This window comes from Penicillium canariense (assembly GCF_028826845.1).
Source record: "Penicillium canariense strain IBT 26290 chromosome Unknown utg000004l_segment0_segment0, whole genome shotgun sequence".
Taxonomy (NCBI): domain Eukaryota; kingdom Fungi; phylum Ascomycota; class Eurotiomycetes; order Eurotiales; family Aspergillaceae; genus Penicillium; species Penicillium canariense.
Genome location: NW_026622731.1, coordinates 2,971,150 through 2,996,996, shown reverse-complemented (window position 1 = coordinate 2,996,996; position 25,847 = coordinate 2,971,150). Strand labels below are relative to the sequence as shown.

Here is a 25,847-nt window from a genome sequence, read left to right as displayed (position 1 = left end):
GGAGGGGAACTTCGGATATACGTTAATTATCGATAACTTAACGATATTACGATTAAAGATCGACATCCGCTACTACTAATTAGCGAGATATAAGATATTATTTAAGAAGCGAAATATTTTAGTAAATACGATATTACTAACGTATATAACTAACTTCGAATTAAGGTAGGAGACGAATAGAAAACGGCATTTAGGACTAAGTTTAGTTACTACGAATATACTATTATACCCTTCGGACTTACTAACATACCCGTATTATTCTAACGCTTTATCTTTACTGTATTAGAAGAATATCTCGATAAGTTCGTTATCGCGTATCTAGATAATATTCTCGTATTCTCTAAAACTAAGGAAGAATATCTTAAATATAATAAGAAAGTGCTACAGAAGCTAAGGGAAGTAAAAGTTACACTTAAATTCAAGAAATATAAGTTCTATATTTAGGAAATAAGTTTCCTCGGATATACTATTAGCCCCGACGGGTTAGGGATAGAATAAGATAAGGTTAAGAGTATTCTTAAATAGCTAATACCGATATATATTAAGAATATTTAGAGCTTCCTCGGATTAGCTAATTACTACCGAAAGCTTATTCCGAAATACTTATAATATACGGCCGGACTCTACCGATTTACTAAAAAGGGAGTACTATTTAAATAGGACGACGAAGCGGAAAATTCGTTTATAGTACTTAAAGAAATATATAATAAAAAAGCAAGAGAGGTAATTCTTATAATCTTTAACTACGACGTACTAATTATTATAGAAACCGACGTATTAGACTTCGCGCTTAGCGTATAGCTTATATAACTAGGAGAAGACGGTAAGCTTAGACCTATCGCTTTTTAGTCTCGGAAAATAATCCTAGCAGAGCTTAATTACGATATCTACGATAAGGAATTATTAGCTATAGTATTAGTATTCTAAACCTAGAGAGCATACCTAGAAGGAGCGAAATATACCGTAATTATATAGATAGATTACTATAACCTTATATACTTTATAATAATAAAAAAACTTATATAGCGATAAGCTAGATAGGTAGAAACCCTAGCCTAGTATAACTTTAAGATAGTATACTATAAAGAAATAGAAAACGCAGTCGCAGACGTACTAAGTCGATAACCCGACTATAAACTTAGGACTAAAGAAGTAGTACCTACTATCTTAACTACGAACGATAAGGGATATATTATCTATAACTACTAAATCCTCGTAGTAACTAGCGAAGTATAAGATAACGAATAGCTATAGAAGATTTAAGAAGCTATAACTAATAATAAATTAATATAAAAGATTTTAGGTAATAATACTACGCTAACTAGAAATAGCTTAGTCTATATTTATAGTTTAGTATATATTCCTAGAAACTTATAGACTAAGATTATCTAATTATACTACGACGAACTAATATAAGGATATTTAGGAATTAAAAAAATAATCGAGAAAATCATATAGAACTACTATATCCTAGCGATACACAGAAAAGTTAAAAAATATATCTAGTAATATAACTTATATTAACAGAATAAACCGTCTCGATACGTACTATATAGAGAGCTATAAATAGCAGAAATACCGACCCGACTATAGGAGTAGATTACTATAGATTTTATCACGAAATTACCTATCTTAGAAAGAAACGATATAATTATAGTAGTCGTAGATCGGCTAACTAAATATATATATATAATTCCGATAACCGAAACTATTAACGTATAAATAATAGCTAACCTACTACTTAGATATATATTCGCTAACTATAGAACACCGAGTAAGATTACCTCGGATAGAGATAAACTCTTTATATCTAATATATAGTAATTACTTATAGATTAGATCGGTATTAAGTATAGACTCTCTACTATATACTATCCTTAAACTAATAGATAAATAGAACGAGTTAACTAGACCCTAGAGTAATACCTACGTTATTATATAAACTACTAATAAAATAATTAGATAGGATTATTACTAATAGCGTAATTCGTGTATAATAATACTATATACTCGACGACTAAAGAAATACTATTCTTCGTAAATTATAGGCTTAATCCTATAATTATCGGAGAACCTATCGGTAAATAACTAATTATAGAATTATTATAACTACTAGTAATAGGGATAAAATAATTATATCTTTAACTATCTAGAGACATCGAGTTTCTTAATATATATATAAAGTTCTACTATAACTAGTTACGCTAGGAGGCGCCGGACTTCTAAGAGAGGAAGAAAGTTTACCTCCTACGATATAATATTCGCACTAGACGACCTAATATAAAACTCGATTACCTTAAACTAGGACTATTCGAAATTACAGAAAAAATAGGACTACTTAATTATCGACTAAAGCTACTAGAAAGTATACGACGTATCTATATAATATTTTATATCTTATTATTAGAAAAAGTACCTAGAAACGCTAAAGTCGCTACTAATATAGAAATCGAGGAAGAAACGGAGAATAAATATAAGGTCGAGGAAATCCTAGCGACGGATAAAGTTAATAGGAAACCTTATTACCTCGTAAAATAGCAAGGATACGATACCTTAGAAAATATATAGGAACCTATCGAGAACCTAATAGGCTACTACTAGCTAGTTTAATAGTTCTATTAGCGAAGGGGGAACTACCTAGCCCGGAAACGTCTAAACTATCCTAGAAAGATAAAGGTAACTAAGTAATCTCCTAAAATATCTAATTAAAGTTCGGATTCTTAGCAGTAGACGCTAACTACTAAACTTTAAAGGCAGAAAGAGTAGCCTACTCTAGGGATAATATCTTTTTATTAAGAATTCTTAATAATTTAGTATTATATTCTAATATTTTAAAACCTTTTTACTTAAGGAAGGCTATTTATTTTCGTAAATAACGCTATCGAGATATAGCTTCCTAATACTATTTTTATTTATTTAATAATTATTAATATAGCTCTACGAGACGAGACTATAAATCGCTTAACTCGGGTTCTAATAAGTCGAGTTTACTTTTATTCTTTTCGATATCGGAGGAAAGTTTATTCTCAGCGTAACGTAATAAATCCTATTCCCGGCTAGTATAAAACTCTCGTTTATACGTCCGACTAGCGTAAGTATAAGAAGCACACTTAGAATATCGACGACTCCGATCTATTATATACTCTTTACTAGATTCCCGATAATAATCGCAAGGAACAGACGCAATAAAGCTATTTATAACGATATATTTAGCTTAACGAATACGACTAGCGACCTAATCGCGTAGAATAGGAAGTTTAGGAATACCTTTAAGAATAGAGTTAGCCTTACGTTTAGGTATAATAAATAGATATAATAGAGCAAGAAGAAAAACAGAAAAATACTACACTTACCTAAGGGGGCACTAATATTTAAAAGGAAATCCTTTAAGGATAAAGGACTAGAAAGGAGGGGATAATATTACGGACCTCAAGAAGATATAGGGACCGTAGTTATTTAAGGAGTAACCGTAAACTAATCGTCTACGGACGCTAAGGAGTAACGTTATTACGTACGTTTCGGTATACTTAGATATACCCCGGAAGGCCCTAAGACGTTCCGGAAAGAGAACCAGAAACGGCCTACAGCTAACTACTACGGATAATACCTACTTATATAATAAGATAGTTAGTATAACACAGGAAACGGCTACTATTTTACCCGCACTCAGATTACGTCCTAAGTACTAGATACTAGTAAAACTATATATAACCTCTAATAGTAGAAAGGTAGATTAGTATATAGGTAGATCGTACTAAGACTTATCTACCACTTAACTATCTACCACTTATACTATCACGAAGGACTAGATATATAAAGACACTCATTTAGCATTATGTATTTAGTTCTTCGCGATTAATTACACATTATTACTTAGTTACTACCTTTAGTACTCTACTTCACAGTTCACCTTTAAGACAACCTAACCTACGAGCAGGGGAGCTCACTTCGTAGCAACACTCAGTGACTGACCTACTTAGCGCACACCTCTGGCACGTTCTGTAAGATACTCAACAGGACCCGAACCCGACGTAAGGCTAAGCATAGCAACGGTACGGTTACGAGATACTCTTAGAATCCGCAGTTAGAACCAGGCAAGTATCACCCGGACGCTCTAACTCATAGTGACCAGTCGGCACCGCGTAACACTATACCGAGTAGTATATAAAGTACTTCGGCTTTATATATTATACTACTATAAATTAGGGGAAGAGCCTATCCTTAGCGTATATATAAAGCCGTATAGTATATATTCATAGTCGCTAGCAGCCGAGACGGCCGTAATAGCTCCGATAGCTACGGCTAAGGCCTAGTTTAAATCAGAATTTTATCTATATTAAGCTAAAAGGTCCTCCCTCCGTTAATCGATTTAACCCTCATCGAAATAGCGTCTCTACAGTCCTCCCTATAGGAAGCTATAGCTACTACTATTACGGTAGTAATATCTTTAACCACGGTAGCTTTATTAACCGCGGTAGCTTTATTAACCGCGGTAGCTTTATTAATACCTATATCGACGCCTATACCTTCGATACCTATAGCCGTATCTTCGCTAGCACTAGCGTAGCTAATCCTACGTTTTAATTCTCTCTCTTCTCTTTCTAGTACAGTAAGCGCAGCCCGGAGATCTTATATACGTTAGCGAGAGAGACGTCCTCTCCTACTACTACTACCGCCGCCGCTAGCAGCGCCGGTAGCGCTAGTAGCGCTGTAAGAGGTTTATATCTCTATATCTTTCTATCTCTAGGAGAGCCTAAGAGAGATAGAGCGGCTACTAAGTAAGTATAACTACTACTATAGAAGTAGCTAGCTAACCTCTTATTTATCGGTTAGTATCGCTTTTATACGTTTTTCCCTCCTCTAAGACTATCGTTAATATACTATTCTTCGCCGGAGACCTCGTCTCGCTACTCGATTAGTGTACTATCTAATATTTAGGAGGATACCAGAGGAGGCTATAAGATCGGTTCCTTATAGCTAAGGATATTACCCGGTAGGGTAAAAGGCCGTTAATCGCGTAGTTCCTCTCGTAGTAATATTCTTTCGTATCTAAGACCCTTAGTAAACTTTACTAGCAGTTACGGAAGGTAAAGGGAGAGTATTATATATACGTCGTGATTATACGGCCCTCGGAGGCAGAGACAGAGCGGATAACGACAGCGGAGACAGAGTAGGGGGAGTTTGATTTTAATGATCTATAGATTATTAGTAGTGATACTAGCGGTAATACTAGCGGTGCTACTTCTATAGTAGTAGCGGAGGATACTACTTCTATAGTAGTAATAGATAATACTACTACTATAGTAGTAATAGATAATGCTACTACTACAGTCGTACCAGAGGGTGCTATATCGAAGAAGCGAGCAGCTTCGCCGATACGCTAAAGCCAGCGGCTTCGCCAGCGGCGGTGGTAGTTCAAATTATATAGAGAGCTTTAATTAGACGGCGTACCACCTAAAATCAGCGGGAATGACCAAGATACACTATAAAAATAGCTTCAATATAGCGACAGCGATATAAATGGCCTTCGAGAGAGATGCACATGATTTAATATGGGCGCACCGCCTGAAATTAGCGGAGATGACCAAGATGTACTACAAAAATAGCCTCAATATCGCGACAGCGAGGTGAATAGCCTCTGAGAGAGACATACATGATTTAATATGGGCGCTGTAATAGTAATTCAGGTATCTAAACTTTCTGCCGGTCTTAGAATATGCATATTATACACTTTCTTCGTGTGGCCGCTATCGGCTTCCGTAGGACGTCGACACCTCCAAACAGCCGTAAGTCCCTACGAATATTTTTAATTGTAGGGTCGCTGCATTCAGCTACATCAGCCATTTAGGATATGGTTAGCATCTGGCTTTATATCATATAAAGAACTAAGTGCAGCCTTTGGAGTTAGAGTCTTGGTGGTATATTCACGTCGCGAAGCTGGAGAGTTACCCGGGACCTAGAAATTCAACGGCTAGACACAAGAATCGCCGTGAAAAGATATTTCCTGCCGAATACAGTTTTTTACGCCACTCTACTTTTATGTAAAAAGTAATCTCTATTCCTACATCGACCTTAGGGTGTTTCAAGATGGGGTTCGAGAAACAATTCGGGAGTGTACAAATGGGGATTTGCTTTCCGTTCCGGCTGTAGTAGAAGGGTATCTCGACTATCTTGCGAACGCTATCGCTAAATCCCCGCACTTCTACAATGTCTATGTTTCCCGACATTGGAAGGCGATATCAGGCGCTACAGTACTTCTCTATCGAAGGCTTAACAGAGTTCCGACTCGCCGATTTCTATGGACAGGGTCAGAATATCGGAAGACCATGCTTGATATCCATGCTTTCATGGTTTGTTCCTTTTCTCCCTTTCTTTCTTTTATACCCCAGGGCTTTGAGCAGGATGAGATTGACCATCCCAGGCAAAGACGAATTTTCCAACGAAAACTATCATTATGGCTGTTTCTGCCATAACTAAAAGGACTCGATCACCAAACAAAATTTTAGCAAGCTCAGATAGCCAGGTGCTGAAACCAACGACTAAGGCCCCAACTCACGAGAACTAGGTAGAAGAAAAGAAAGCTAGAACTGCTTTCAGACATAGGTCCTTGAACATTTGACCCAGTGCACCGCATGCAAAGAGATATCAAGCTAAGCCTATAGATATATCACAGTGCATCTAATCCTCCTCAATTTCGCCCTCCTCACTGCCAGAATGAATAGCCTTCTCATCCTTTGTCGCCTCCTCTTCCGGAATCACAGAGCGTTCCCGTCCACCACGTCGGGGACCCTTACTCCGATCCCGTTCACGGCTATCCCGGCGATACCGCTTCACCGACCGGCTAGCCACACTCTCAGAGTCGCTCTCCCGTCTGCGTCTGCGGTCCACGCTCCCTGTGCTTCGGGTATCACCGCCATAGTCAAGCTCGTCGCGGCCACCGCGGGGATCACCGCGCGTGCGGTAGAGGCGCTCGCGCTCGTCCTCTCCCCTGCCAGAACGGCGGTCGTAGTCGCGATCTGCTCTGTCACGTTCACGATGACGATCGCGATCTCTGTCGCGCTCACGGTCATCACGGCGATCGCGGGGTGGGGAGAACCCACTAGCCTTGCGGTATGACCTTTCGCGGTCCGCCTGTGCTTTGCGTCGGTCTGCCTCATACGCATCCGGCTCTGGGCTGCGACTGGCCCGGCTGCCGCCACGTCGTTCTCCGCGGCTGCTGCGGTAGTCGCGATCACCGCGGTCATAGTCGCGGCGGCTGCGATCACGAAGGTCACGATCCTTTTCGTCTTCTTCCTTTTCCTTTAATCGGCGGATAATCTTCTCGAAGGCAGACTCGCGAAGCTCATCGGATTCGACAGCTTTGTACTCTTCGTACTTCTCAAGACGAGGCTTGACCTCATCCCAGGTATCTGTTAGGCGCACAGGAGGTTCGAGGCGCTTAATTCGAGAACGCAGGGCGTCAACGGCACGGCGCTGATGGCGATCAGCTGCATGCTTCTCTTCTTCATCACGACGAATCGCCTTCTCTTGAATGCGCTGGAAAATGAGGAGCAAGATGTTCTCATCAATCTTGGATGTCCGTCGATCAGAGACCATGATCTCGTTGAACTCTTCAAATGTAGTTTTGGACGTAACCTCGTAGCGTTTATCCTGATAGACGTGTTAGTAATTGTAAGCAACATCGATTTCTGATAAACTCACATCAAGGACATCCAGAACATCATTGCGAGGGCCGCGGAGGGAGCGCTCCTCTTCCTCGACCATATCCCAGAACAGATCGAGAGGGGTAGACCCAGATTGACCCAGCACGGCCTGATACCTCGGATCATTTTGGACTAAAGGGCAGATTTCCATCCACTTACTGCCCGCATTGATTTTTCCTTGAGACTTCAGCTCCTTCAGTAGCTCCAAGAAGCCTTCACGATTCCGGCGCTCCTTTCTTGCTCTGACTGCCTTCTGCTGCTGGCGGGCGTCGTTGAAGGCGCGCTCCAGAGTCTTAATGTGGTTCTCAAACGCAGTCAAAATATCGGACTTGCTTAGGGTCTTGAACTTATCGTCGCCCTGGACCTTATCATGGGACTCAATGACAGCCTGAGCCTCCGCCCATCGCGTATACGGCTCCAATTTGAGAGAGTTGAGAATGGTGACGAGCTCGTCCATGGCTGCCTTTCGGGTCACAGACTCATGCTCGACATGCGCCTTCTTGAGCTCAATTACATACTCCTCGAAGAGCTGACGCCGCTCATTCTCATCGCTGGTAGCTCGGAACGTGGTCTCTCCCTCGATGATGGGGCGGATGCTCTTCCAGCGACTATAGTGCTTGATTTCAGGATGCCGCTTCAGCATAGTATTGAAATCTGCGCGGAGCTTAGCGAATCTTTCTTTCGCCCGGTCCTTTTCCTGCATGCGAACCTCGACCGCGTATTTCTCAAAAGCTGCCTTGCGGTCGTTCGGATTCTTCAGGGAGCGGTACTGCGGGTCTTTGATCGTCGCGCGCATGGTCTGTTCCCAGGTCCAATCGGGTTGGACATTGTGTCGCTTGAGCATCTTCATGAAGGCGCTTTCCGCTTCTTCGATCGAGCTGTACTCAGGCTCGGACTGGGTGGGTAGAAGTGAAGCAGCTACCATTCCATTGGTGTCGTAGGAACCATATCCTCCACGACGGTCGCCATATCCTCGGTCATAGTCGTCGCGGTCGCGGTCGCGATCACGATCACGATCACGCTCGCGCTCACGTTCACGATGAGGGGGTTGGGAGAAGGAGCTGGTGCCGCCTGCTACAAAAGCGGGAGCGCTGCAATAGAGTCAGTTTGGGCTCCCACACTACATCGCAGCGAATTTACTTACGCAGCCGGGGGGGCCGGGGGGCTGGAGCGCGCGCAAGAGCATTCTTGTAAACCTCGGGCATCTCCCATGTGCTTTGCTTGCTCTCCGTGTTGTACCAGTATTTGCGCCCTCCCTCTGCCGTGTACTCTTTCCAAGGTTGGTCCGAAAGAGCACGCTAAATAAAACGAAGCATTGTCAGTCGAATTCCAAGACATGTAGGTGTAGCTGAAGACAAACCTCTACGGGAGTCATCAGCTCGACCGGCTTCGCCCACTGTGTCGCCTTCGTCTGGACATTATAATAGTAAGTCCTCCCATCAGCATTTCGCGCCTCCTGCCACAGCGCGGGAACACCCGACGGGCCATTCATTGGGTTCATGGTGAGCGTTGGGGGGGGAAGGACGATGAAGTGAAAAAGAGAAGCGCGTGGATTAAGCTCGGGTGTTTGCGCTGTTTGCAGGTGCCACCTTATCAATTCGGGCCTATCTCCTTATTGCCCGCAAACACGCCGAGCCAAACCCCGGGAACTTGTTGACAACTGTTGCATGCGACGAGCTCTGTCGCGATGCCTGGCCTGGAGATCCCGGGCGAGCTCCTGCGGCATGCTGTCCTCGATACAATTGTGCCTCATGCCCCAGGGATCGATATTGAGAGTGCGCTGACCTCGGCCCTCGAGGACGGAGCAGACGATCTTCCCTCGGTGCTTTCCTCAATCCCCCAAAGGTCGCTTCTGTTTTTTGGTATGTAGCGGAGCTTACTACTCACTTGCAGCCGGGTTATGATTCACTAACATCAATGAAGATGAATTTCTTCCTACCCGTATTGTCCTGCGACTCTCCGATTGCACAGATACTATTTTGAAGCACTATCTACCTCGTCTTGAAGTGCGATTGGACGTCTTCGCAGTCGATCCAGCCGAAACTGTGGCAGATAGCCCAACTCCAACCAGGGAGGTGATCTTCTCTGGTATTGTGAGCACGGATGAGGAGCCATTGGTGATTTTCAATGAATTTGAGGGCGAAGATGGGACTGGGAACCATGTCTACCTTATTTGGAACATGGAGACATTCCTGAGTGAGTTTTCACAATTGAGACACAGGATGTTTCATAAGTTGACCATATGAAGAGCGCCCTCGGACTCGCATCCAAAACCCGTCGCTGTTATTTATCGCTTCTGCGAGCCTCAATCCTTCTGAAACCGGCCGACAAGAAGACCCCGAAGATGACTACCTACCTCCACTCGTGCCTGCATCGACCAACATGCTTCAGCCCTTGTCTGGAGATAAAGCTCTTGTTCACAAAGAACCCTTCCTTCCTGCATCAAGGTTGTTGCGAGTGGTGCCCACAACATACGATGAGGATCCCATATACAACATTCAGCAGCAACATGGCCATCCCTTTCGCGTGGTTCCCGCAGCCAGTGCAAGAATTCGCTACTCGCGATTGAACTCTTACAGCGGTCTCCCAACGACGGTTGCCAGTCTGGATTTCGAAGTGACCCCATTCCTGACCTGCGAGGTCTCCTTTGATAGAGCAGACATGGACCTGTCCGAGGGAACAATCGAGCCTCTGTCAGATGTCCCTGGCCTTACTCTCCCTCTAACTTGCCGACCCCGAGACGACGTGACCCTCGTGTACAAACTTACTCCTGAATATGGCCCCGAGACCAATCCTTCCTCGACTGCCATGATGAGCTTGCTGGACATCTCTCTAGGAGCGGTCATTCTCCTATCCGACGACTGCAAGCCACGCATCTCTATGCAATGGCGGACCAACGTCGACTTCTCGTTGGCCCTCAACCCAACTTTTGGCGGTCCCAGCCCGGCGTTACAAAGGAGTAACCGCCCAACCAGTCTATCTATGCCCCAGGGCCATTCTCAAGCAGGGCCAACACCGACCAATCGAAGCTCTCTACGCGAGCGAGCTTATTCGGTCACTGATGTGGGAGTCACAATCTCGTTCTCTGGCCCTTCTCGCGTGCAAGTTGGATCACCATTCTCTTGGGACGTGTTCATTGTGAACCGCTCCAACATCCCGCGAAAATTTGCCCTCATCGCCATCCCCCGCCGGAAACGCGTAGACCCGAGGGGTCATATGGCCCGCCCCTCGTCATCGTCCATCTCAAGCCGGAAACAGGACCATGTGGCCGAGGCTGTCACTGACGACAATATCGTGCATGCGATGCAGAAGAGTGTCGCTGGCCAAGAAGCTGAATTGATTAGTCTGAGCACTGATATTCGTGTTGGGTGAGTTGCATTGTCCTGCGGTTGTCATTATTCTTTTGAGGAGCCATTGATCTAATACCGGCGCTGATTAGGCCCCTCTTACCTGGAACCTGCCACTCTACCGAACTCAAACTGCTTCCTCTCGCGACTGGTTCCCTGCATCTCGAAGCGGTGCGTCTTGTGGATGTGAATACGAACGAAACGACCGACATTCGAGACTTGCCGGACATTCTGGCCGATGACCAGCCTCGAATATCAGCATGATTCAACATGGCATGAAAATTGTATGATTTATATAGGGTAGTGAATGTACTGACGAAGTGTACAACGGAATAAGAAAGTTAAAAAAAGCACGAAAACATAGACCGTAAGACCCGCCCCGGGGTCAAGGAAATTGACGGTGATAGGTGGGGCTAACCGCGCAAGGCTGTCTCCCAAAGTCACCGCCGAACTTGCTGCCTGCCCAGTTGGCAGGTGACTTCGCCGTTAGTCATACTGGAATCTCCTCGAGACAGAGCGCAGTCGAATCGTCCACCTCGACCTGGGCTTGACGTCCAACTCCTTGATATATCCTGTCCTCTCCTCCCCTGATCATTCTAGACGCATTCCAACCCCCAAGAAGCTGGTGGGCGATCCACACCGTGCTCCGCTTATCAGGTGAACCTTGCGTCATACTGGCGCGCGACAGCCCAGACTCCCCCGGCCCCATTTCTTGCCTTCAATCCCTGTCACCATAAAGCTGTTCCACGTCCGCCCTCAGTCCCCATGATTACCTCCATGAAGCGGAACGTCCTCGATGGACTGAACAAGAGATACATTTACGGTCGCGTGGTTCGTATTTCCTTCCCATGTGGTTGCTTGCCTTGTCTGTCCATACCCGGACTGTCCGCGCTAACCCGGTCGCTGCTGTGATATTAGCCACTCCTACACACGATCATCTTCCTCATAGAAATGGCTGTAGCCACGCGGATTGCTAGCAAATTCAATACCTACTATGCCGAAAGGCCAGGTAAGGCGCCAACCGCGACGTCCCGCGAGGAGGTGTCACCAGTTACTAACCAGCGTATAACGATAGTGCTCACAACGATGGTCACCAATGCTGTAAGCCTCTCCGTTTCTCAACACCACGAAGATATCTCAGCCTTGAAACCGTTATTAATGATGGGTGGTTGTCATAGGTGCTTGGTGGCGTCGCCGATACCGTTGCGCAGGCGATTACGGCCTTCCGGGCTCGAAATGACCAACGATCCCATGAGAACGACGACTTTATCTCGATAGAAATCCACGACTTGGATAAGGAAAGGCCTCCTACGGTCGGAGAGTTGGGGTTTGCGGCGCATTCGCCGCCGCCGTTCGATTTCGAGCGTCTCACGAGGTTCATGGCATACGGTTTCTTTATGGCGCCGGTGCAATTCCAGTGGTTCGGTTTCTTGTCTAGGGCGTTCCCTCTCACTAAGGCAAACCCGAGTCTCCCGGTGTTCAAGCGTGTTGCCTTTGATCAGCTTATCTTTGCGCCTTTCGGTACGTGCCCGCCTGCTCGTCACTCTCGTCGGGATCTGTACTGACTAGCTTGGGATAGGTCTGGCCTGTTTCTTCACTTTCATGACGATTGCGGAGGGAGGAGGCAAGAGAGCATTGACGCACAAGTTCCAGGATGTGTACTTGCCGACGCTGAAGGCCAATTTTGTCCTGTGGCCGGCAGTACAGGTCCTCAACTTCAGGGTCATTCCCATCCAGTTTCAGATTGTAAGCTGCCTCAGATCCTCTCTCCAGTCAGTGCCAATATTGACTCTCTTTTTCAGCCTTTTGTTTCATCCGTTGGTATTGCGTGGACCGCATACCTCTCGCTCACCAATTCCAGCGAGAAGTCTTGAGTACGCTGCCCACAGGGAACTTCACGTTAACGACCACCCCCCTTTTATACACTGCTTTAGTCGCAGACTATCTGTTCAGGCGTTTTAGTTTCGGATGATCCATGTTTCTAGTTTTGTGTATAGGGGATGTAAATTCATGCACGCGGGAAGACATGGTTGCATTCGAAAAGGTTCTGGCTTTATTTTGCGCATTCGGGGATAATTTATTCGGGGTACATGCTCGTTCGCTTTTACTGTCGACTGGTTTTGTTGGACGCTATCTCCAATGCCTTCGGGATTTTTTTGCTGTCTTTTCAATCTTCGGGTTTGCAACGGAGCTTCGTTTCTTTTCACCAGAGCAACCAAGTGTTCACCACTTGCGGTCACCACCGTAGCGGCTATGGACAATACCAGCCTGGCCAATCAGAATTGGGCCAGAAGCCTAGCACCCAGCGATCTCCCCAGAATTCCCCGACTCCGAGGCTATCATGGACACCAAGATCCCCGGCCTGTTCCGCATCAACGAGGGGCTCTGACATCAGTCCCGCATCAGCCCGATCTATGCGCCCGGAGGAAGTCGGGTTACTTACAACACAAGTAGAAGGATCTATAGCGATACTTTCTTCTGTGTGAAGAGAGCTCTACCGCGCTAGTCACCCAAAGCACTCAAATACATCACCGGTAAGTACCCCGCTGCTACCCAGCTGGATGCGGCAGCCTCCCTGCTTCACCGGCGAGCCCCACCATGTCCCTCCACCCCTCCTCCAAGCTGGCCCTGTCGCGACTCACCGTGGCCTGATTAAGATCCCTCAACTTTCCTCCCCTTACATTTTCCCCTGTCCTTTCTGGCTCTCTACCTGTCTCGCTTCTTCCGTCCACAGTCGTCGAGGTACTGCTGCCCATACCCTCTCGAGCTTCTCCGACCCCACTGACATCACAGATTCCTGCCGACAATGTCTCTCTCCAACAAGCTCAACATTACCGATGTCGACCTCAAGGACAAGCGTGTCCTGATTCGGGTATATTTCTTATCCAATTCCTCTTCTGTGACGTCCAATGGCTCATACTCTCCCACCATAGGTCGACTTCAACGTCCCCCTCGACGCAGACAAGAAAATCACCAACAACCAGCGCATTGTCGGCGCTCTTCCCACCATCAAGTATGCCATTGACAACGGTGCCAAGGCCGTCATCCTGATGTCCCACCTGGGCCGTCCCGACGGCAAGGTCAACCCCAAGTACAGCCTCAAGCCTGTTGTTGCGGAGCTTGAGACGCTGCTGGGCGGTAAGAGCGTCATCTTCACCGAGGACTGCATTGGCCCCCAGACTGAGGAGACCGTCAACAAGGCCACCGGTGGCCAAGTCATCCTGCTGGAGAACTTGCGCTTCCACGCCGAGGAGGAAGGTTCTTCCAAGGATGCCGAGGGCAAGAAGGTCAAGGCCGATAAGGAGAAGGTTGCTGAGTTCCGCAAGGGCCTGACTGCCCTGGGTGACATCTACATCAGTACGTGACGACTTGTCCGGAACTATATTGGCGATCCTGCGCGACTACTAACTGCTGTGCTTCTAGACGACGCTTTCGGCACTGCCCACCGCGGCCACAGCTCCATGGTTGGCGTCGATCTTCCCCAGAAAGCCGCGGGCTTCCTCGTGAAGAAGGAGCTGGAGTACTTCGCCAAGGCTCTCGAGAACCCCCAGCGCCCCTTCCTCGCCATCCTGGGCGGTGCCAAGGTCTCCGACAAGATCCAGCTGATTGACAACCTACTCCCTAAGGTCAACAGCCTGATCATCACCGGCGGCATGGCCTTCACCTTCAAGAAGACCCTTGAGAACGTGAAGATTGGCAACTCACTCTTCGACGAGGCCGGCAGCAAGATCGTCGCAGATATCGTCGAGAAGGCCAAGAAGAACAACGTCGAGATCGTCCTCCCCGTCGACTACGTGACCGCCGACAAGTTCTCCGCCGATGCCACTGTCGGCGCTGCCACCGATGCCACCGGCATTCCCGACGGCTACATGGGTCTGGACGTCGGCCCCAAGTCCGTCGAGACATACGAGGAGGTTATCGGCAAGGCCAAGACCATCCTCTGGAACGGCCCCCCGGTGTCTTCGAGCTGAAGCCCTTCGCCAACGGCACCGAGAAGACCCTCGCCGCCGCCGTCAAGGCTGCCCAGTCCGGCTCCATCGTGATCATCGGTGGTGGTGACACCGCTACCGTTGCCGCCAAGTACGGCGTCGAGGACAAGCTCTCTCACGTCTCGACCGGTGGCGGCGCCTCGCTCGAGCTCCTTGAGGGCAAGGAGCTGCCCGGTGTGGCTGCTCTGTCCAGTAAGTAAATGGCACATTGGCGGGGAATCAGCGTGCCCCCCTAGATGTCTATCAAGTTGGGGACATTTTCACGAAACTGTAATGTACACAGCCAAGGTGTACGTGTTTTTCCTATAAATTACAAAATATCCACGTTCAAGTTTGACGCTTTCTTCTATGTATGGTTGGGAGCTAAGCTTGTTTCTGGTCAGATACGAGACCGAAGCTGTGAGGGCGATGCCCGAGTCTTCCTCGTCCGACAGGACTTATGGGAGGGAAGGGATCTTGGGAAGTTACGTATAGCGAGGCCGAGAAGCTGTACATAGAATCCTGGTGAAAATCAATGGAAACACGAAGTCTACGAACGATATGACGATAGTGTCGTATGTGATTTCGTGGCAGGCGCAGCAAGAGCCCAACTGCATTATTCTGCCCGACTTGCTGTGAAGAATCTCCCAGGCATATATTACCGGAACGGACTCTCGCCAACACGTCCCAAAAGTGAAACGCAGACATGGAATAGAACAAGCCGTCAGATACATCTTTTCCTCCTGCATAGCCAGGCATAACCTGATGGCAACTAAATCGATGGCCTCGCCTCGCCTCTCCGCGCTGTCCTGGGCTGCTCTGGTTATGTTGGTGCCCATTTCGTCCGTCTTCATCTTCGATTGATTGGGGTATAGTATGTGTAGCGTGAGAGGCGTTCAACGGGTTCGAGGGTGTGCCATAGGAACGCGGGATTCTCTTTCATTTATTGTCTTTTCACTGTCTTGTCTTGTCTAGTGTGATGCTTCAACCTTCTTGAGCTCTTCCCTGTAAAGTGCGAGTAAGGTTAGCTCTGTGAGGGCCAAGATAAGCAATGCAAAGGGCTTCGGTCTGTAAATGGACCATGTGGTCATCCAAGGCTCAAAGAGGAAGGTACTCGCTGGCGCCCGGCATGATACCAAGACAAGGAAACTGCAACCTACTTCAGCTGCTTCGAGAAATCCTCCGCGGCATCATCGTCGTCCCAGCTCTCCTCCCATAGATGCTCATTTCCACCGTTCGCTGCTGACCCGGCGGCTTGCTCGGCTTCTTCCTGGGGCCAGTCTGGCGGAGAGAGAGTCAGCGCAAGGCACAGCTCGTCATGGGCATCGTATCCATGTATTCAGGCGCGGGAGATACACTACCTTCCACGGGGAAATCCTCGAATTCATCATCCTCTTCAAGCACTTGGGGCTTCTGCTGTTGCTGGGGCTGTTCGGAGGGGTCGGCCTTGTTCTGGGCCGGGGTGGAATTGGACATGGTGGAAGTGTGTATGGCGGTGTAGGGTGTGAAGAGCGTGGATGGAATTGGAGGAGGTATAAGTTCTCGCACACCGATGGAAGTAGGTAAGAGGAAAGCGTGATGGTAGTTTTGGGGGGCGGGTTTGGATGATGAGGTGCTGCCGGACGGAGGGCGAGTTGGAGCTTCCACTTCGGCGGAGGTGTTGGGGCCTCAGGTTTCAGGCCGGCGCTCGAGCCCCGTGATTGGCGATAGCTTCGAACCATGTACAGTAGAATTCATTCCATCATGGTTATATCACTTTTCTTATTACGTACTCGTTATAGTTGTGATTTGAGAACCATGCAAACGATCGAATTCAGTGCCAGTTTCCGCGTGCTATAAACATGAGCACATCTCCGATCTACGCGACCGATTTCGCCCCTCGGAGCCATCGGCACCGCCGCGCCTCGAAGCCCATGGAACGCGCGCTGATATGGGGCGGCCACCGCAAGGCTGTGATTAGTTCTCTCGCTTGGATTACCCCCACGGCGGGCACTTATTATCATCATAGTTCCCTGATCTGACTTGCTTTGAACTGTCGCGTCTTTCTTCTCTCTCCACCGGTTCCCCCGTGCTATCAGGCCGTGCTCGGAAATCAGTTGTGCTCCGTGCATGGGATCCTTGACAATCCGTCCCAATCCGTCCCTCTGCGTTACCGCCATTCGCCGCGACGGACAAAGGAGGAGAAAGTCCCAATAGCCTCGACTGCTCCCACTCACTGGGCTTCTAGATCTTCCGCGCCGGTCAAGTTCTCCGTGTGAGTGGTGCGCGCTCTCACCATGCTGCGAGTTGGGTCCTGGCTGTACGGCAAAAAGCCCGCCAATGCCTCGACGCAATCGCTTGACTCGCTGGCCGAGTTGAAAGACTGTACGTTCGATCCTGTTGGTGCTGATGTGACCTGTTTTTGCCGCGTATAGTACGATTGCGCGGGCAATTTTGCTTTTATTAATTGACGGGCTTTGTGCTGACGGTGGGATATTCGAGCGGGGAAGTGGATGAGGCGATGGAAGGTACGTGCCCGCCTGTGGATGCCCCGATCGTCCGAGCCGCAACATAACGGGCTGATCACCTTACCAGCGGCGACCTATATCCTCAACGATGATGTCGATAGCGCCGAAAGTGGCTTGGCCAAGGGCACCTCGTCTTTTCATAATGTGCGTGTGCAGCCTGCGACTTGCAACCTGCTGCAGTGGGCTATGACGTACTGTGCGTAAGAGGCCGGGACAGTATGCTAACATTTTTGAGTAGTTGGGGAAAGGCATGGTGGCTTTCGTCCGAGCGACTCTGGGCTTTGAACAGGATATCATGCGTCAAGGTCAGTCTAGTGAACTACCAACCCGCGAAATGACCATCGCTCTAACTGTCAGCAGCATCTGAACGGTTGAACGAGGCGGAGACATCGGCCGCCGGTGATCAACACCGGGCGCAACACAATTCCCATGCCCCCAATGCTTTTCACTCGGAGATCTATACTGCGGGCAGTGAATATGCGTTGTGCCAAGCTATCGCGCAACTGATGGGTGCCGTCGTCGGCGTGCTGAACGAGAGTCTGACGGAAAGCATCAGGGCATTCTACCGGTTGCGAAAGGCGTATATCGCTCTAGATGCTATCTTGAAGATGGAAGAGAAGTTCATGGAATTGCGAGAGCCCAGCCAAGTTCTTCTTCCAAGCGCCAATGATCTCTCCCGGGCCAGTACTAGCCAAGATCCCAAGTCGTCAGACTCATCCATTGAGTCACCCAGCAAACTCCCATCCGCGGCCCCTCGTGCTGTTTCCCCAGATGGTCACGATCTCTCTCACTCCCTATCTAGTTTGACGGTCGCCCCGGGGTCGGAGCCTGTATCCTCTGGAACTTCCACGCCCGGTGGTTCCAACGTTATCAACCATGACCCGGACTCGGACATTTTCAAGAATGAAATCGACGTATTCGTGCACTCCGGAGCCAATTTCTGCTTTGGCATCCTTCTCCTGCTCATTTCCATGGTCCCTCCGGCCTTTAGCAAGCTACTCGCCATCATTGGCTTCCGCGGTGACAAGCAGCGGGGAATAAGGTTGCTCTGGCAAGCCAGCAAGTTCCACAACTTGATTGGCGCCATGGCTGCTCTGGCATTGCTTGGTTATTACAACGGCTTTGTGCGCTACTGCGACATTATGCCTGACCCTACGCCCGGCGAGGATGATGTGGAGGGCTATCCGCAAGAAAGATTGGCTGGATTGCTTGCCGAAATGCGGTCGCGTTTCCCGGACAGTCGGCTTTGGCTTCTAGAAGAGTCTCGGATGAAAGGTGCAAACAAGGATTTAGAGGGCGCGTTAAACCTCCTTTCTGAAACCAAGAGGAGCGCGCTCAAGCAGGTCGAAGCCTTGTGTGTTTTCGAGAAGAGTCTAAATGCTCTCTTCTTGCACAACTACGAGGTCTGTTCCGCAGGTTTCATCGAGGTCAGTTTTGTTGTTCCCTATCGTCAGCTTCTTCACACAATCAGGATATATAACTGACTTGTCAGTGTGTGGATATCAACTCCTGGTCCCGCTCGCTATATTACTACATTGCCGGCTCCTGTCAAGTCGCTCTCTATCGCCAATCTATCACAAGCGATCCCAAGAAAGCAGAGCAGCATGCGCGCAAGGCCGCCGAATACATTCGCAAAGCGCCTTCCCAGGCCGGCAAGAAACGTTTTATGGCCCGCCAACTACCCTTCGATGTGTTTGTCACGCGCAAGATTGCCAAGTGGGAGGCCCGTGCCAAGGAGTGGAATGTCGAGCTGGTAGATGCCATTGGTGTGGACCCGGTTGAGGAGATGATCTTCTTCTGGAACGGGCATAGCCGCATGACGCGCAGCGAGCTGGAACAATCCCTAGTCCGGCTGGGATGGTGTGAAAGCGACAAAAATAAAACCTGGTCCCGCGAGGGACAGGAGGAGAAGGCCATGCTGGAGCTTCTACGGGCTGCCGTGCTCCGGTCCCTGCATCACCACGAGGAGGCGAAGCAGACCCTCAAGACCAAAGTGCTGAATCATGAAAAATCTCTCTTCAAGGGTCACTTGAAGGATGATTGGGTTCTCCCGGCGGCACATTTTGAAATGGCCGCAAACCTCTGGATGGAGCGGCCGACCTACCAAACCTTGCACAATCTTTCGTCAGATGTCTCTGAGAAGCCGGAGTACGAGAGAAAGCAGGTTCACGATTGCAAGGATCATTTAGAACGTGCTGCCCGTTGGGAGAGCTACGAGCTTGATGCTCGTATTGGATTGAAAGTTACGGCGGCCATGGAAGCTATCCACAAGTGGGAGACCATGCATCCGGCATGAGGTGGTTCCATAGAGTTTTTTGTCTATTTTGGGACGCCGATTGTTCATAGCATCTCCCTGGCGAGTTGTATCATTAAGCCATAGACTAGACCACATCGTAGACCGCGGCCTGGGGGTTTGGGGATGTCTTTTCAGATACTTGAATAGATCTCTTGGATATTCTGGAATCCGATTTCATGTGGACGTATCATGTGACCTCTCTTGGCTTCTGCCCGCTGCACAGCAGCCTGCCATTGTGACCATCTCGAGGTGTCAATTTTACCTCCCGTCACACCATTAAAGCTCCGACTTGACGGCAACCGACAATTCATTGCTTTGGATATCAAATGCCGACTGGCTGCAGCCGACAGCCGGACCGGGACCTTGGTTCTTACCCCTCACCCTTTGGCAGTTGGGGCGCGGCGCAGAGCCAATCAGCCGGAAGCTCCGAACGACTCCATAGAAGCTATGAAGCTGTCGCACTCAGAAAAGCAATCCACCTCAAGTTCTCTGCGCCAAATTTACACGAGATAAGCATAACATCTCAACAAACCACCTTCGGCGAACACTTTATATCGCCGAGCCCGGATTTAGCGCGAAGTTGATACGCCCCACTTCCTGACCATGTCCGCTGTCGGATAAGACGGCTCGCCCTTGGCGTCGGACGTCCGATCAAAGCTTGGTGGAAAAAGGATTTAATCAATATCGCTGCCACCCTACAAAAAGCCCAAAAGCTTTGGTGGAAACAAGAAGCCAAGCATCGCCGTTAAAAGTCTAAGCGGGGCCCATATGACGTTTTCCCTGGCCCGCGGTCCATACAAATCCGCGCGCTTCATCGGCGGGCAATTCCTTTTCCCTCCTGTGTTCTTGTCGCGGTCCCTTTTCTTTTGCTGGCTCCAGGAACATTCAATCTGAATCTAATTTTTGCAATATTTTCTTGTTCCCGCGGTTTAAACCACCGCCCTACTATCACGACGCTGCACTCGCGCGCATGAAGCAATCATGGTCGAGCATACAGAGCACGACTACCGCTCCAGCACGTCGACGGATGAGATCGAGTCGCGTGACGCAAATGACCAGACCGAGCACAATGGTGAGCCTAGCACATCGCTAGCGAAGCAGAGCACCGCGGCCTCGGGGCTCTCGGTGTTCGAGCAACGCGCGCAATCGGTTGTTTCGCGTATTCGCAGCCGAGACCCCGGCCAGACGGCGAAATTTACACATCCGCTGTTGCACACGAGGACGAGCCCGGATGTGATTGTGGATTTCGAAGGCCCCGATGATCCGTATCGGCCGTTGAATTGGGGATTTGGGAAGAAGGCTTTGACGACCGTTCTGTACGGGTTGACGACGATGGGTACGTTGGATGGGAACTCCCCGCTTACCCCAACCGTGTGCAAGGAGGGGTACAAGTGCTAACGAACACTGTTAATTGCAGGTGCGACGTGGGCTAGTTCGATGTAAGAGCTATGATAAGTCTTGGAAGATTGAGCGCAACGGATACTGACCATTTGACTATAGCTACTCGACGGGTCAAGAACAAATCAGTGACGAATTCGGTGTTTCGTTGGAGGTTTCTACACTTGGTACTTCGCTGCTGCTATTTGGATTGGGCTTGGGTCCCCTAGTATGGGCACCTCTCTCAGAGGTGTTTGGTCGCAAGCCAGCTGTTCTGGCGCCATATTTCATTGCAGCAATCATGTCGTTCGGCACTGCAACGGCCAAGGACTTGCAAACGATCATGTTGACCCGATTTTTCACGGGCTTCTTCGGATCCGCGCCCGTAACCAACACAGGCGGCGTGCTAAGTGATATCTGGACACCCGAGCAGCGCGGTGCTGCAATCGTTGGTTACGCTATGGCTGTTGTTGGCGGGCCTGTCCTGGGTCCTATTGTTGGTGGTGCGATTGTCCAGAGCTACCTGCACTGGCGATGGACCGAATACGTCCGTTCTCCTTCCTGTATTCATAATTTTGTCACGTTCTAATATTTTCTAGCTCACCGGCATCATGATGATGTTCTTCCTCCTTCTCGACCTCATCTTCCTTGACGAGAGCTACCCGCCTGTTCTTCTAGTCTACAAGGCGCGCAGGCTGCGGTTCGAAAGCGGCAACTGGGCCCTTCACGCTCGCCATGAGGAATGGGATGTGACGCTCAAGGAGTTGGGCCACAAGTACCTTGTGCGACCCTTTCAACTACTCGCCACACCAATCTGCTTTCTCGTTGCCCTCTATGCATCCTTCGTCTATGGTATTCTCTATTTGAGTCTCGCAGCTTTCCCCATCGTCTTCCAGGAGATCCGCGGGTGGAACCAGGTTGTCGGCGCCCTGCCTTTCCTAGCCTACCTAGTCGGTATTTTGATCGGCGCTGCTGTTAACTTGTCAAACCAGCGCTTTTACCTCAAGCGCTTCAGGGCAAACAACAACCGGCCTGTTCCTGAGGCACGCCTACCACCCATGATGCTCGGCTCGGTGCTGTTTGCAGCTGGTTTGTTCGTCTTTGGCTGGACGAGCCCCAAACACATCCACTGGATCGGCCCCATCATCGGCGCCGTCATTATGGGCTTTGGCTTCTTCACTATCTTCCAAGCTGCCCTGAACTATCTTATCGATACGTTCCAGAAAACCTCTGCTAGTGCCGTTGCCGCAAATACTTTCCTACGCTCTGTGTTCGCTGGTTGCTTCCCACTCTTCACCAGCCCCATGTTCCATAACCTTGGCGTGCCTTGGGCGGCGAGTATCCTGGGGTTCATCGCGGTTACTCTCATCCCTATACCGTTTCTCTTCTACATATATGGAAGGCGCATTCGAGCGCGGGGGAAGTGGTCGCGTGGATCTCTTTAGACTCTGCCATAATTAATAATTGTCTTCCAATCGTCGACATGCATAGATTTTCTTCCTCCGTCTTCATATGGCGTCTATTTCCTTTGGCCCGGTCCTGAATTCCAGGATGTAAGATACCCTTGTATTGTATTTAAGTTCGCTTGTTCTAGAAATGGTTTTATCTAGAGGAATTAGAGGACTGGATGTTTTTACTGGCTATAATAGCCTAGATAGCGTATAAGCGAATAGTTAATAACAAAGATACTTCAGATAGATGTTAGCTAGTGATCTTGTCTGACTTTCTCCGACTACAGCCTTCTTACTTGCACACACACTGTATTTCAACTTCGCGATAAACAACGGACAAGGGCCTACAACCCTTCCCAGGGTTGTTAGAATGCAGCAAGCCGAGTTCGCTATTTTTGACCATAGCTTTGCATTAACGTTCCAATCACAAGGCCAAGATAAACCTTCAGAGCAGCACCACCGTTGTGGGGCAACTAAAACCGATGCGGCACCCTGTGTGGCTGGCTGAGCTGCATGCCCGCTAGTGCCGTGTACTAACACTAATTTGACTGGGGAGACGTGGCGTTACCTGTCGAAGCTGTTGAAAGCTATTTGCTAAAGGCTTGTGAGGGAAGAAATAGCACGAAACCCAATAAAGCTGTGTTGAATTAACTGCGTGGAGTCCTGATGGTTCAGCAACGAAACTCAGGCTAGAGGTCGGCATTTCATTGGCCCAAGCATACCAAACCATGCATGAGGCTATGCCTAAAAGCCGAAGGTTCAAGCCTCTAATTTGAATTAAGGAAGTTTCAACAGAAACTAGATTGACTGCCACGTCATGAAACATCTTCGGAGAGACTCCTATCTGGAGAAGGATGAGCAAGAGCGGGTCTTCCAAACGCACCTATAAGTAGCCCCAGATCCTTTTGATACGTATCAGTTCTCTAGATAATCATTATCTATAATTCCGACTGCACAACTAGTTCGTTTATTTGTTGCTCCCGGCAGCTTCATCTGCATCACCCTGTATTTACGGAACCTCATTAGAGATGCTCGACACTCGTGAAAAATATGTCTTTGGGAGAAGTCAGAAGGAGTCAGAAAGGTAGGGGGAAAAGATTTAACATGGCAGCGACTTATAATATCTAATAACAAGGGCGGTCCAAAATCTAGGCTCAATGCACAGCACAATCTATTGTCGAAAGTGACCGAAAGCACCCTTATTCATCCTTCGATTCCTAAGGAAAGCATGCTCGCTATTGCCGATATAGCGACAGGAACTGGGTAGGTCTTTCATTTATTCCTTTCAGACCAAATGACTAATGAATATATTGTTACAAGAATCTGGCTGAAGGATGTCTCGCGGGAGCTGGGAACAACAGCTACCCAGTGTTACTATCACGGATTTGATATCTCACCAGACCAATTTCCCAAAAATCCGGGAAACATCGATTTCTCCGTTCATGATATAACGAAGCCGTTTCCTGAGGAACATCGGAACCGGTATGACCTGGTTCACGTGCGACTATTGGTTGCTGCTATCGAAGAATCTGAATACAAAGTTGCAATCTCCAATATCTATGCCATCTTGAGTATGTCTCTTTCAATTTCACATTCATGCCCCTTTTTATCCGACACTGTGGCAATTTTCCTTACTTTTTATCATCCAGAGCCCGGCGGATTTCTTCAGTGGGAGGAGGTAGATGAAGAAACATATACATCGAACGACAACCCCGTTATTTGGGAGATTCGAAGATGTTTCGAACTTTCATACAAAGCCGAGGGTAAATGTTTCCAAGCTTCGGCAAAGGTTCACGATGAATGCATAGCTGCCGGTTTTTTGGATGTTGAGCGGTCAGTTTATAGCTCAGACAGGGATGATAGTCTCCGTCTTGACACAGAGCGAGGACTTGCCACGCTTATTGAAACATTATATGCAAGCCTTCTGCTGCGATCTGGGCAGGTCGATTCTGAAGAGGCGGCGATAAGGCAGGCCGAAAAATTAATCAAGCAGCACTGGCAGCTGTGTGATAATGGGAATTCCCCACCGCTGAAGTTGATGAGGGTTGTTGGCCAGAAGCAACTGCGTGGCTCATCTCTATAGAATCTATTTCTATCAAGGTGAGGCCTACCGTTCGGAATTTTCCAATTTTAGAGGATAGATGTGAGTGAGACCTCAAGGCTCGGACACGAAGGGAAAATATTCATTCTGTCCAATTTATTGTTCCCCTGCGTAAGGTTGCAGGACCTCGGATCTTCCCGCCTGATGTGTTAGAAGTATGATCCCTCTATAACTTAGGCAAACACCTCTTAAAAAGGATTATTTTGTAGGAATATAGCTAAATGCTGTAGATATTGTTTCTGCCGAAAGTGAAAAAGAATGTGCGCGCACCATGTTTTCAGACTTTTGCACTCCAAGTGTATACTGACTGCGTACAAAAGCAAGTTGTGTGACCTGTTGAGCAGAATGGGCAATATGCTACCCCCGGTAGCGGTAGTGGATAGGACTTAGTATTTTCTCATACTAGGGCATATGATAAGAAACCTCGTGCATGTCGAGGTCGCCTTCACTTGCGCAAACCTCTCAAAATGAGGATCACAGCAGCTCCCAACAAGACGTTAAGGAACGCTTGCCAAGTATATTTGCCGTACTGTGGAATCGTGCTACATAAACGGCGGCCATCACTTATTTCGATTAGTGAGAGATTAAAATGGGCCGATGTGGAAGGCAGGACCTACTGATGGCACCCGGCGGAGGTCAAGGAACTATGAAAATTAGTCCTTTTTTTCAGTATCATGAGAAGATTACATATAGGACTGGTTTCAGAAGAACAACTATGATAATTATTGCTGCGTGGGTTTGCCTATACGGATAGATACCATTCCCGGGCAGTGGTATCGTCGCCGCTTTCCATTCCTCCGATAAAGATTGCTCTAGAAGGCGGCATACGGTCTCTGACGGGTTGATAGAGGAAATTTTCCATTTATTAGACGACGTTGACATGACAAAAGAGGGGACCAGATGTAGAGAGAAAGAGAGGTGAACGGTGTAAAGGAGACAACAAGGAAAGTGTAGAAGATGACATAAAGATCGACATAAGACTCATATCTCGAGATTCCGTACCACATCAGTAGAAGAAACACATAGGAAATGTAGCGATTGCTGTTCTTCGAACAGTAGCACAGACGTGAAACATAAGTACAGAAGAAAAATAGGAA

General features: G+C 48.2%; 8 protein-coding genes across 8 annotated transcripts; 6 read left to right on the top strand and 2 right to left on the bottom strand.

Moving 5' to 3' along the window:
- Positions 1 to 6,678: 6,678 nt before the first annotated feature.
- Positions 6,679 to 9,204, bottom strand: N7482_007388 (snoRNA-splicing protein PRP40; the record flags this gene model as incomplete). Its single annotated transcript, XM_056689513.1, has 4 exons — positions 6,679 to 7,650; positions 7,702 to 8,794; positions 8,844 to 9,001; positions 9,064 to 9,204. 4 exons carry the CDS (start codon positions 9,202 to 9,204, stop codon positions 6,679 to 6,681), a joined length of 2,364 nt encoding a protein of 787 aa, XP_056541942.1.
- Positions 9,205 to 9,390: 186 nt separating this feature from the next.
- Positions 9,391 to 11,314, top strand: N7482_007387 (TRAPP trafficking subunit Trs65 domain-containing protein; the record flags this gene model as incomplete). The annotated part of the gene is made up of 4 exons (XM_056689512.1): positions 9,391 to 9,565; positions 9,627 to 9,899; positions 9,952 to 11,071; positions 11,143 to 11,314. 4 exons carry the CDS (start codon positions 9,391 to 9,393, stop codon positions 11,312 to 11,314), a joined length of 1,740 nt encoding a protein of 579 aa, XP_056541941.1.
- Positions 11,315 to 11,815: 501 nt separating this feature from the next.
- N7482_007386 (Mpv17/PMP22 family protein) lies at positions 11,816 to 12,924 on the top strand (the record flags this gene model as incomplete). The annotated part of the gene is made up of 5 exons (XM_056689511.1): positions 11,816 to 11,881; positions 11,969 to 12,151; positions 12,229 to 12,571; positions 12,630 to 12,796; positions 12,853 to 12,924. 5 exons carry the CDS (start codon positions 11,816 to 11,818, stop codon positions 12,922 to 12,924), a joined length of 831 nt encoding a protein of 276 aa, XP_056541940.1.
- Positions 12,925 to 13,856: 932 nt separating this feature from the next.
- pgkA (phosphoglycerate kinase pgkA) lies at positions 13,857 to 15,239 on the top strand (the record flags this gene model as incomplete). Its single annotated transcript, XM_056689510.1, has 4 exons — positions 13,857 to 13,922; positions 13,984 to 14,407; positions 14,474 to 15,006; positions 15,045 to 15,239. 4 exons carry the CDS (start codon positions 13,857 to 13,859, stop codon positions 15,237 to 15,239), a joined length of 1,218 nt encoding a protein of 405 aa, XP_056541939.1.
- A 750-nt stretch (positions 15,240 to 15,989) lies between these two features.
- On the bottom strand, positions 15,990 to 16,494 carry N7482_007384 (proteasome regulatory particle lid subunit SEM1; the record flags this gene model as incomplete). Its single annotated transcript, XM_056689509.1, has 3 exons — positions 15,990 to 16,023; positions 16,179 to 16,299; positions 16,380 to 16,494. 3 exons carry the CDS (start codon positions 16,492 to 16,494, stop codon positions 15,990 to 15,992), a joined length of 270 nt encoding a protein of 89 aa, XP_056541938.1.
- Positions 16,495 to 17,294: 800 nt separating this feature from the next.
- On the top strand, positions 17,295 to 19,821 carry N7482_007383 (TTC39/IML2 family protein; the record flags this gene model as incomplete). Its single annotated transcript, XM_056689508.1, has 5 exons — positions 17,295 to 17,382; positions 17,593 to 17,669; positions 17,764 to 17,830; positions 17,886 to 18,952; positions 19,018 to 19,821. 5 exons carry the CDS (start codon positions 17,295 to 17,297, stop codon positions 19,819 to 19,821), a joined length of 2,103 nt encoding a protein of 700 aa, XP_056541937.1.
- A 981-nt stretch (positions 19,822 to 20,802) lies between these two features.
- Positions 20,803 to 22,643, top strand: N7482_007382 (MFS transporter; the record flags this gene model as incomplete). Its single annotated transcript, XM_056689507.1, has 4 exons — positions 20,803 to 21,157; positions 21,239 to 21,260; positions 21,322 to 21,745; positions 21,798 to 22,643. The coding sequence occupies 4 exons, from the start codon at positions 20,803 to 20,805 to the stop codon at positions 22,641 to 22,643; spliced, it is 1,647 nt and encodes a 548-aa protein (XP_056541936.1).
- A 1,234-nt stretch (positions 22,644 to 23,877) lies between these two features.
- N7482_007381 (class I SAM-dependent methyltransferase) lies at positions 23,878 to 24,732 on the top strand (the record flags this gene model as incomplete). The annotated part of the gene is made up of 3 exons (XM_056689506.1): positions 23,878 to 23,912; positions 23,970 to 24,220; positions 24,299 to 24,732. The coding sequence occupies 3 exons, from the start codon at positions 23,878 to 23,880 to the stop codon at positions 24,730 to 24,732; spliced, it is 720 nt and encodes a 239-aa protein (XP_056541935.1).
- Positions 24,733 to 25,847: the final 1,115 nt, after the last annotated feature.